Here is a 12,107-nt window from a genome sequence, read left to right as displayed (position 1 = left end):
ACTTTATTCTCAGGCTTACTTAACTCAAGTGTTTTACCAAGTGATTAAAACCTGGATGAAGGCTGAAGTAAACTTGAGAAAAAAAAAAAAAAAATTCTGTGTAATGTACCTCCCATTAACTGTAGTACACTTGATCACATCTCCTGGCAGGACCACTGATAGTTCAATATCTTTATCGATTACATTCTCTTTCTGTTCCATGATGAGGTTGGTTGACTCTATGTTACCAAATGGAGAAACAGCAGTGGGTGTTGCTTCAGAAGGAGGAGATGGTGCTTTAGATTTTCTTCTGAAATAAATGGATAAAAATTGAAAGTCAATTATGTATTTATACATATGATTCCATACTGACAAACTAACAATTCTCAAAACAGGAATGAATCACAATTTATCCACAAAGAAAAAAAAAAAGGTCAATAAACATCAAGCCCAAAACAAGAGTTTTTTATATGTACCTTGAAAAAATTAAATTAGTTACTTTTTTACCTCCCTTGCGTTATGCAAAGAACCCTAATTGTGCATTCTGCAAACAGATTTACTGAATTAGTATAAACAGAAATACTGTACTATGCAGTATGAACCCAAATTGCAGTGTCAGTGTACTTAATATAGAATAGATATGGGAGGAAATAGTGATATTTTTCCTCCCAAAATTTTTCTTTTTATTATTAAAATTATTCAAACAAATCCTACCAGCTCCACATTATTTACCTCTATACAGTAATAAAATAACAGTATAACCAATTCTACTGTGTTGTAATATTTCTTGACATTTCAGTCACAATCTGCTTTCACATATTCTCATCTATCCTGATTTCCTGTTTTAATTATCTTGATACCTTTCCCCACTTAGTGACTAGCCAGTGTACTCTTGAATGCAAAGAGCGATCACTAAATAAGTTTCACTTCAAAAAAAATCCAAAACAGCATAAAAGGAAAACTCTCTATATCTCTTAATATATTTATGTTACAGTAAATTCTGAAGGCAGCACTCTCATGTCCTACAACATATAGTCCACTATATGGAAAAGATACTATTATTAAGAATTTTACCATTAGAAACAAAACCAAACCACAGTGAAGACGCATTACCTCACGAGACCTTTTTAATTTCTTATAAACATTCTTCTAAAAAGCTTGAATGGAGCCACATTCACAGAAAGTTAATATATTTCAAACATAATACACAAAGTTTCCAAAAATACACTTGTCATTTAGATTCTGGAGCTGTACCAAAGTTTGTTTGCTTTAAACCTAACAAAAGAAATTAACTTCTACAATTGTCTGACAGAATTAAAACAAAAGATCTAGAGTACAACAATTAGAAACACACATCTTTCTTGGGAAAACAAAGTTTAAAGTCACTCACAATGAAGAGCAAACAAGGTCCAGAGCAGCATTGCAAAAAAGGACTGAGTACTGAGACTTCACATGACTGACCTGTTGCTGAAAGTGCTTAGAGTTTTGAACTTCAGAACTCCGTGCTGAATAATTAACTATTCACAGCCCCTCAGAGCTAATCGAGAGCACTCACAGGCGTCCCAACACACTGAATGAGGATCTGCATTCAAAATTTATACCGCTTCTCTGTTAATGTTTTAAATTAGTTTGGTGTGCTCCACATACAATTCAAGACGTGCAACATGAACCGAAAATTTAACTTTGGTCTCTAAAGCAGCTTGCCTGTGTTGTTTCAGGCTTATGCGAACACTGTAAAAAGTATGAATCAAATTTCTTTTTACTCCTCCCCAACTTCCTTAGGGTTTTTTTGCATGATTTTTAGCTTTCATATAACTGCTAAATATAAATTATTAGCTAATACAGAGCATCAATACAACTATTAAAAAGAAATAAAACACCTTAAACATAAAAACTCACCCTACAACATCAATACCAAAAAAAATCCAAACCCAAAGTGAACCAATACTGCTTGTCCCCTTCTTTCCTCTTTCTCACATCTTTAAGTGACTTCAAATAACTGTCAAAAGGTATTTATCACAACTGAACTCAGAATTTAATCTTTGAAGAAGTGTCACAGAGAGACTTGTTTGCAAATGTTACTAGACTCTATTTTCCATTGAGCAGACAAATGCAATTTTATCACTGGAACTCTACTATTACTAGAGAGTGCTTAATGACACACAGCAATAAATGCATTGTACACATCAGAAATATGGCTTTACTCATACAGTGTCTAACTTACACTGCAGAGAGCTAAAACCTGACCAAATATTCTTATCAAAACATGTGTGCAACAGCTGGAGATATGAAGCTCCATGTATCTGTAAAGAACACACACACATGAGATCACACAGTCTAGTAAGATTGCTGAAGCCTCACATCCCCCACTGCAGAGCCTGGTGCCCCACCCATCTCTAGCACTTCTGCATGAGCTTTGTGATTAGTTATGCTTATGTCTTCCACCCCACACAAAGGAGGAAAAATCCCCAAGTGTACTTTCTCAGAAGTCACACCGTCTGGCAACCTTTTATTAAACAACAGGGATTCCAATGCTTTCATTTTCTGTTTCCAGATAGCATGTTTCTTTTTACTTCCCTTCTCACCAATTCTCCCATCTCTCCTTCTTAGCCCAAAGTATTTGCATTTGGTCTTACAGCTTTCTTGTTATTTGAGTTTGTCTCTCTACCTTCCCAGAGCAGCAGTTGCCTGACAGGTAGGCTGGGCTGCACTCCCAGCCCCAGAGCTGGTACCGGACAGCAAGAACAATTCAAGTGACCATGATTAACATATACGGGTGATGATGGAAATACACTTGCAGGGACAGTTTTAACCTACAAACCCCTTCCTCTCCCTATTTTGCAGTTCAAGAAGCTGACACAGGTGGTTTTCTCACCAAGGCATCCTCCACACATCACTTCATTCAAACACTAAAAGTAACTCCAAGTCTACACCATCATTTCAAATACTTCTCCATCGTAAACAACAAACAAAAGCCTGGTTCTCTCTTGCTTCTTCACCTTTACCAGGTACTCAGCAAACAGAGAGCAGTTGATTTGTAATGATTTTGTTAAAAAGACAGAGTTGTTAAGCTAGTTTCTTCTCCTGATAAGGGAACCCATTATTTTTAGTAAGACCAAATACAATCGTAACACAGAGAATAATTCCCAGTCATATGAAAACAACACTTCAGAAGCCAGAAAAAAGGTGTTCAGTAAATAGTCTCACTGACAGCACCTTTCATGTTCAGATAGCTTCCAGATGTTCTAAGGACCTAAGCAGACCTGTTCTAATTTTCAAAGTAAACCTTAGAAGAAGTTAGAACAATTAAAAACCTGCTATTCATTTTCTTGGCTACTATAGAATTAAAGGAAAGCTGCAGGAAGAATCAAAGTGCAGTTTATTTAGCTACAACAAAGAGGAAGTTAAAAGAGAAATTTTAATCGAATGAGGCCACAACTCACAATAAGAACTCCTCTGGAAATTGTGCTGCAGTATCCTACACAATGTGGGTCCTCACTCATTCCTTGTCCCCAAGGGTCCCAGCCCCATCAACTGCCTGACCATACCTACACCAGACATTCAAATTGCCCACTCTCAACTCTGTAAGGGATGTGCTCCCCACTGTTTATAATCAGATAAATAATCACAGCAACATATTATCTTCTATGTAAATCTTCTCTAAACAACTGCTTAAGACAAAACAGAAAAATAAAAAATAAATAAAGGTTTCTTCTCTGATTCTTCCTAGTCCTGGAAAAGGCAGCCAGAGGAACACCCACAATGCTTTCACAGGGACCCATATAAGGTGGTGCAGCCTGGGCAGAGTTTCTATTTCCCTTGTTACCAGAGCACCTGGAGGCCACTGTTTATGCCAAGTCTTTCAGCTGGCCCTCATCTTGAAGAGATTATAGTGTTCTCCAGAGAACTGATTCACATCTCTTAGAAATTCAAATTTCTGAAGTCCCCCCTGCAATTCCTGCCTGTCTTTGTGACAGAATACAATTTCTATATTAAAGAATTCCTTCAGCCAAATGCAGACAGAAGACATTATCATTTTGTTAAGAAAAACAGTACATCTTTTTAAATCAAATGCAAGGCCACAAAGTCAATATTTTATGTGCTTCAGATCCCACTTCTACAGAATAAAGTGTCATTGCTGTATCTCGACAGCTTTGCTGCTTGCCAAAAAAAAAAATAAGAGTCAGTGATCTGAATGTGTGGAAGCCCTTTTTAAAATAAAGGTCTGACACAGTAAATAAATAATGCATCTATTTATTTGATTTTCAAAAAATTCCTGTTGTTAGAAAGTTTCAAACAGTATATTTTTAACTATCAGTAACTAGAAAAAGGCCCTATAAAATACTGAGAAATACTTGAACTGACAGTGACCTGGATATCCCAGTTGTCACCAGCACTTCCTTTCAATAAGAAACACTTTCCAGAAAAGATAGGAAATCTATCTGTTGTATTTGTGTACAACCAAAGGCCACAGCATTAAGGAATATTACTGTTTACAGTGCTTAACTTCCCATTTGGAACACAGTTACATAAGACCCAACACAAAGACAGCTTGATAGCACTCTCACTGAAATTATTTTGAACCTAACCTCCAAGATCAGAACCTTTTCTCAAGTTTTCTATAGCAATCACCAAGAACAGGAAAGGTCATAAAGATCTCACTTGCAATTCAGTCATCTCTAAGGTACTGAAATAGTTCATTAAATATAGTACAGTAAAAACCTTCTAAGCACAACAGGTAGAGTTCAGTTGATTAATTTGATTTATGGCAACATCAAGAACATTGGCTTATACACAAGCCACATTTTTTTTAATCAAACTTTATAAAATGCCCAAAGTACAAGCAAAACTTAGTTTTATTTTCACTCAAAGTCAGAAAAGGATCTAACTCTACTAAAATTACATTGAGAGAAAAAAGGCCACTGCAATAAAGCTTCTTCTAGAGCTTTTCTTGTCTTTGACTTCTCACCCCAAGCAATGATTATAATGCTTTTAACTATTACAATAATGCTGCTTCACTGCCACATCATAGTAGCAGACTGCCAAAACCTCACATAATCTTCTCAAACAAGAGTTCAGGCCTACATTAATAACATCAATTTGGGATTTTTTTTTACAATGATACATCCGTTTTGGCCAACAGGTATACAAAATATTTAGGCCCCTAGTTTCACATATAAGCATTCCCAGACCAATACTCATTTTTAATACTCACAGAACAAATTTGTCTTCTACACTAAGTTTATTCTGTTTCATGTTTGGGGTTAATGGTTTCACTGCAAGTCTTCAAAATCAAACACTACTTGCTAGGAAAATCCCTGGAGACAACTGCAGCATCACTATCTGATCTGCTTACGCTTATCATAGTCCAGCAAATGACTGAAGTTACCAAGGCAAGTCACTCAAAAAATCACTGCTATATATTTCAGGCATATAAATAGAAGACCTCTTTAAAAAAAAATTCTATTCATCTTGACTAAATTATTACCTGGCACACAGGGTTCTATAGAAAATTTGGGATGGCATAAGCGCTGCAAAAAAGGTTACTTTTAACTTAAACATACTGTAGTATTCTAATATTTTTCCTTAACATTTAGCAGCCAAAATATTTTCTGTACCAGCGTCATAGCATCTATATAACATGACTATCAGCCTTGACACTAGGTTTTTATCTCAACATCAATAGCACTGCTTGATATACAATCTCTCTCTTTATTTCTACTATAAAAGCACCAGCTAGATGTTAGGATCAAGCTCTGGATCAATGAGCGTCAAACACTGTCCATTCTTAGGTTATCCCTTCAAGCCAGGCTTATGATACATGTAGGACAAAATAAAGGAAAAATACTTGCTGTACATGCTCCTTAGAGAATTATGATCTTTCAGGTTCTAAACTCATCCTCTCAGTTATTTGGGCAACACTCTGAGGTCATATTGTAAGGATATTGTGTCTAGCAGGTGGCTCAATAGGTACCAAGGAAAAAATAGTTCAGAAACACATTTTAATTTCAGTTTCCAGGTAGAGGAACAAACATAGCCAATTTGTAAATCTTTTGTAATACTAGAGTATTTTACAGTGCATTTGTCTATACAGATTCCCAAGACTGAAAGGATATCAATATTGTAAATAACACCCGTATTTTAAAAATAATAGATAAGAGTGAGATGGCACTAGAAATAAGGCACTGGGTATATAGCTCTGCCAACAAAATAATTCATTGTGCAACTGATAAATAAAATGACATGGCAGTAGTACAGCTATGGGTGATAATAGTATTAATAAAGTGATCTTTGAAGATTATCTCTATGGGTTTACTCAGAAAGGTTCCAGCAAACAACAAAAAGTAAAATGCATTTCCACTGTCTTTTCATACATAATTTGGATCAAGAAAATAAGGCATCCCTGGAATCAGGACATGTTTTCAAAGGTCTTGCTAGAGAAAAGGTTTCCCTAGCCCATGGGATGTGTGGATTTACCCCCTAGATAGCCTCATTGCTCTGAAGAAAAGATTTTTTTTTCAGGAAGTCTTATACTAGAGAGAAATAAATCACAGAACTAGGACAGTAACCATGACAGTAAGGTGAAAGCTTAATGGAATCTTCGGATGTCTGGTTCACACTAAAAGCAAGAAAGGAGCAAATGAATCCTTTGGTTCCCTCCAGACCATTTGGAACAGACACTTGCCCCCTCTGATTGTCTGTCCCCATGGCAGTGGCAGTCTTGAAAACAGAAGTGACTGTATTTGAGTCATAATTCATGCAATGTTTCTCTTATTAAAAGGAAAAAGGGGCAATTCAGAGGCAATGTAAACACAGATCTGCATGATGGGCATGTTTTCAATTGTGCCCCTCCTAGCATTAAAGGGGCACCAACTCCAGTATAAACATATAATTAATGAAAGTACAAATCTAAAACTTTTCTAGAAAAACTATTCAGTCATTGTCCTCCAAAGCCAAATTATAACTAATATTACAATGATCTTTTCAAGTTCACTTAAAGCATATGAAAGACCCAACTCCTGAGCACAGATCTTGTACCATCCAAAGAAACATGGTTAGCTCCTGTCTAGGCATAAGAATTGCCTTGCTGTTAGGAAGACAGCCAGGAGCTTCAGAATCCTAGCAGGCAACAGAGGATAAAAAGACACTTTACCCTATAAATTACTATAAGTTTATTATTACTATTGAGGGATTATAGAAATGTGTTCTGATACAAAAATTTCATTCCAGTACATCCTGTTGCACCAAGAGAGGTAATTCTTTTTCTCCTAAAAAAAAACAAACACCAACCAAAAACAACAAATGAAGAAATATCGTGGAAAATTATTTCCGATGACATTACTTCTAGGGAGGTTAAGAATTTAGACTTCTGAAGTAAATAGGGCAAAATAAAAATGCATAATATATGTATTTGTACTATATAAAATACAAAATAGGACAAAATACAAATACAAACTCGGCATGTCTATGTGTGACATACCTCTGCAGTAAGCAGATACTCAAATCTATTTGCAACCTTTTCATAAAGTAAAAAAAATGCCAAAAGGAACCCAGATTTGCTACCAAAAGAAATAACAAAAAATCTGAATGGTATTCAAAACTATTAAAGCCTCCTATGACTCACTTAGCCTTTATTATATTTGCAGTTATGAAAACAGCCTGCCAGAATGGAAGGAGTGCAGGCAAGAGAAAGCAGTAAATCTGTAACAGTAATTGAGTAATATATAACTGGTTGAATAAACAGGAAAAGAAAACAAAGAGCAGCTTGATCTGAAAGGGGGAGCTTAACCTTTGATACACTAATAAATCTAACAAATACTTAAAACTCAGGCAAACACATGTCACCTCCGCTAGGAACAAACCCTCAAATCTTTTTCAAGAACTGCTAAAAGGTTGCTCATACAGATGTTTTTCTTCCATGACTAGTAAGAAAGTTCAATTAGGGGCTCTCAAATAGAACAAAACCTGAATCTGTCCCTCTGGCCATTATCTCCCAGCCATGAAAGCAGGTATAACAGCACTGTCTTTTCAAAGCCTGCAGATGAAACACCTAGCTTTGCTCATGGCTTTTTCAGCTGCTATTCTGAACATCAATAGATGTAAGAATTGTCAATTTAACTGAGCTTTGCTGCTGCTGCTTTTCTCTCCTGTTCAAAATAATTTTTTAGAAGTAACACTGGAGGCTGGCACTGGATGGATTTAGAGGCTGGGAAAGGTAAGGAAAGAAAAGCAGAGCAAAAAGAGGCTAATATGGACCCCTCCCTTTTCCCTCACATACACACATGCCTCCAACACAGGTACCTGGGTACAGGTACCAGGCACACTCAAAATCCCCTGGATCCATTTCTTACTGGATCCTTGCAACAGACAAGGAAGAAGGTATTTCTTCGAAGAAAACTGGCTCCCTGCATGATGGTGGTAACACGACCCATTACTTCCATTAGAAAGCCTCTGCACTTTCTGTAAAAAGGTACAGAACTTCAGCATTAAATAGAAAGTAGGAAAAAATTCTTATTTATATAATAATTAGTACAATTATCAGCAGTCTGCTCTGGGGAACGTAAAGAACCTTTCCCATACAACTATGCTGATGAATAATTTTCTCCAACTGCTACACTTCACTCCTGTATTCACACCCACATCCTTTTCAACTTTCACTACCACAAGTTTACAGCCAGTAGACTTCACTGCTGAGTTTTTAACACGTTAACAGATGATTTAGTGCCAGTAGCATACAGACTTTTACAAGAAGTTCAACTGAACTCTATTTCTTAAATTCTTTCTTTGTTGCTGTTAGCCAAGTGCATCTTGGCTTTGTGCAGTTATTTAGGTACTTAGTCCATTTAGCACACAAAATTGTTATAATGCTTTCCATGATAAATGAAAGAGATATACAATATCCAAGGAATACACAGAATACACAGCAAGGACTCTACTATATTAAACACTAAAATAATTGACTTTTGCAAGTTATTACAAGCGACTAGTGGGTTTTTTTCCAAACAAATTTTAGATCAAAATCAGAAGAAAGCAAATAAAAGAAATCAGAAAAACCTTACAGCCTCCATGAAATAACAGCATTCCTCAATTAAAATAATCTCAGTAACCTCATTTAAGTTTCAAGGCACCAATCATCAACTTAAAATAAAATATGCAACAGCTTCTCTATCAGAAATGTACCACTGAAATTTCAGCAGTCTGTATACCTGAATAAATTTATAGATCTTTATACATCCTCATCTTTGAGCCAGAAGTGGGATTTTAAAAAGCTTTTGTGTCTTTGACTAAAAGAATCACATGCTTTGTCTGAAAAAGGACAACAGACATGAATTATTCTTTCTTCTTACAGGTCTGTATTTAAGTTCTGGCAGTTTATGTACTGCCCTACACATGAATTCTGCATTCCCTCAAAGAGCAAGGACTTGTATGGTGCTGCAGGTATATAATTATCGGTAAATATTTTTCTCACAGCAAGTGTTAGGAAAAGTAAGAGAACATAAGTATTACTTTGAAGCCATTCTGCTGATCATCTAAACAAGGAGAAGGAAGAATAATAGCTAAAATTGATTATACTACTACTGCTTACCTTCAACATAACACAGGTTCTTCTCCATTAATATGAGGTGAGTTTCTTTCAATAGCATATGGAGGTAGAAGGGAGGGACTGTGTGTGTGCATGGCAAGCTCACTGCTTCCTTCCGCTACTGCTGACCTCAGTAAGCCTACCTATTTATAATCCCACCACCTGACCAAACAGCCTACAGAGTACATCTAGAGATTTGTATAGCCTGTAATCCTGACATATCTACTTCAGCCAATTCAAAAGAGAGTATTAAGTAGCTTTGTTATGTCTTCTGTGGCTTTATATCATAAAAAGAATCCAATCCTGTTTTCCGCACCCCTTTTATTTTTGCAAAACAAATTTAATGGGAATTTTTAGAATTAGGACTCATCCTTCTCTTCATGCATTTTAGCTTTCTCCATTTCTCCGCTTGTAAGATACCAAACTAAACAGCTCAGGTGAGCAAATTTTAGTGATTAGTAGAATATTCATACAGCAAAGGCAAATACCCATTTACATCCAGTTAATTTGATCATCAGTACTACCTACAAAATTATTGAAGCTTAAGATCTTTACAAATCAATTTCACAAACAAGAGCACAATACTTATGCTACCAGGAAAACAAACAACCAACTCAGCAGTGTTTAAAGTAGGATAATTTACAGAAGCCTGACCTCATATTCAGTTAAAACCAGAAGCTGCTTAAAAGCAATTCTCAATTCAGTTACCTTTTCCCAAAGTCAAACCTAATGCATACAGCCATGTGAGGACTGCTTACAGCTCAGTCTGCCCAGGGAGTGGGAAGGAATGCAGTCAACAAACTCTTTGGGCAAGTGCTGTCATCAATGGCAACATCCTGAAGGTTTCTATCACTTGTAAACGTTGCTTCTAGATCTGTATCAGGCCACAATGTGTTTCGAAGTGGGTTGAGTACTGCTTCAGTGAGAGGATAACATCTGCCTGAGTGCATGTGTGCTGAGTGAACAGCATTACTGACAGTTCCTTATCTAACCTTTCTTACCTGAGAAGTCCTGTCACCCATCCCAGACAAAACAGAAATCGAAGTCAGCTTTGCCTAAACCTGTGTAAGGTTGAACGAAACAAACAATCGGATCAATTGACTGTATTCAAGTCGACTGCCCTCTGCAACCAAACTTCAAAAATTAACAAAAGAATAAAAATCCCTGAAGCAATTTCACTTGCTGGATAATCTGGGGAGGGCAATAATGCAGATGCAGCCAGGCTTGCAGGACAAGACTGCCAGTAGCAAAAGTTCCAGTGTAGACAGGGTACCAGTGTTGGCTAAAACACCAAGATATTGCCTATGGCCAGTATGTCCTACCCAGGACAAAACACTGAGAATTTCACTTGGAGGCATTAATTACTATCTGGGTCTAAGGGCTATAGCTAGAAATATACAATTAATACAGTAATAAAATACCTGATTTTTTTAGTCCTGCTGTTATTTTGCAGTACTAAATTTTACATACTGTTTATCCAGTTAGCAATTTACTTTTTATGGTTTTCACAGATTAAGCAGTAAATTTATCACTGTTAAAAAATCATATGGCTTTCATTCAGGGAGTGACCAATGGGATTTTTTACTACTGACCACAATAAGCACGTGCCCAACATTTCAGATAGCCTGAAAGGAAAGAAAGGAAAGGTTTTCCACTTCTACAAGTATGTACCTGGCTATTTCCCCTGCATCTCACAGAGGTTACTTTTACTTTTTCCCCCACCAATATCACTCAGCATGGACTACTGGGTTTTTTTTTGGTTGTGTGGGTGGAGTTTTTTAATTGTTTTGTTGTTGTTGTTTGGTTGGTTTAGTTCCTAGAACACTTGTGGAAGGTAAAATGTTAGGAATTTTAAAAGATGGGGCATGAAAAGAGCTTACACAGGGTATTAGGAAAAAAAAACCCAAACCACCATGTAAGGTTTAAAAGTTTGATAAGAATTTGGATTAAAATTTTAAACTGCTTCTCATTTTTTCATAAATTATCTACTTAAAGTTCTCATTATGGCATTGCTGTGTAGCAAACACTTCTAAAAATGAAACATCAACTGAATTGTATCAGCAACAAAAGGCAATGCATGTGAATGGACCATAAACTGAGATTTATTTTATTTCTTGTGTGTATACTTTAAAAGAAGCAAACCATCTAATTTTGCTAAATAGAATGATGCTGTAGTGCTAAATACAAAACACTTTCTAAAGACGTCCCTGTACAGGTCATATTTTACTACAGATGTTTCATGATCTATAATCCATATAATTGTTTCCAAGACCAAAAGGACATGAAGACTTGTATATACCAGTGAGGAAAACAAAACAAAACCTTCCCAATATTCGTTTTTAGATCTTTAATACCTTCAGATTCACTTGTCTGTGATTACCCAGAGCATTTAGTACTTTTGCAAAGGGGAGAAACAAAAAGAAAAAAAAAAAAAAAAAAAAACACAAACCACAACTCTAAAAGCCCAATAGGCTGCTAGACTCCAGACAATGTGTATCAATTATCTGCATATGGAAAAGCTTCTCAGAATTATCTGTTTATAAAA

At 36.1% G+C, this 12,107-nt stretch overlaps 1 protein-coding gene across 3 annotated transcripts in view; it reads right to left on the bottom strand.

The window, feature by feature from the left end:
• Positions 1–12,107, bottom strand: part of COBLL1 (cordon-bleu WH2 repeat protein like 1) — a 76,863-nt gene that overhangs the window by 34,840 nt on the left and 29,916 nt on the right. For all 3 annotated transcript variants that reach the window (XM_027678721.1, XM_027678722.1, XM_027678724.1), the window contains exon 2: positions 110–289. In XM_027678721.1, the coding sequence (XP_027534522.1) occupies positions 110–289 (180 nt within the window). The remainder of the gene's footprint in view (positions 1–109; positions 290–12,107) is intronic.

The sequence above is a fragment of the Neopelma chrysocephalum genome, unplaced genomic scaffold (assembly GCF_003984885.1).
Source record: "Neopelma chrysocephalum unplaced genomic scaffold, ASM398488v2 Primary Assembly neopelma1_44, whole genome shotgun sequence".
Lineage (NCBI taxonomy): Eukaryota > Metazoa > Chordata > Aves > Passeriformes > Pipridae > Neopelma > Neopelma chrysocephalum.
The sequence above is the reverse complement of the archived record's forward strand: the minus strand, read 5'-3'. Positions and strand labels throughout refer to the sequence as shown.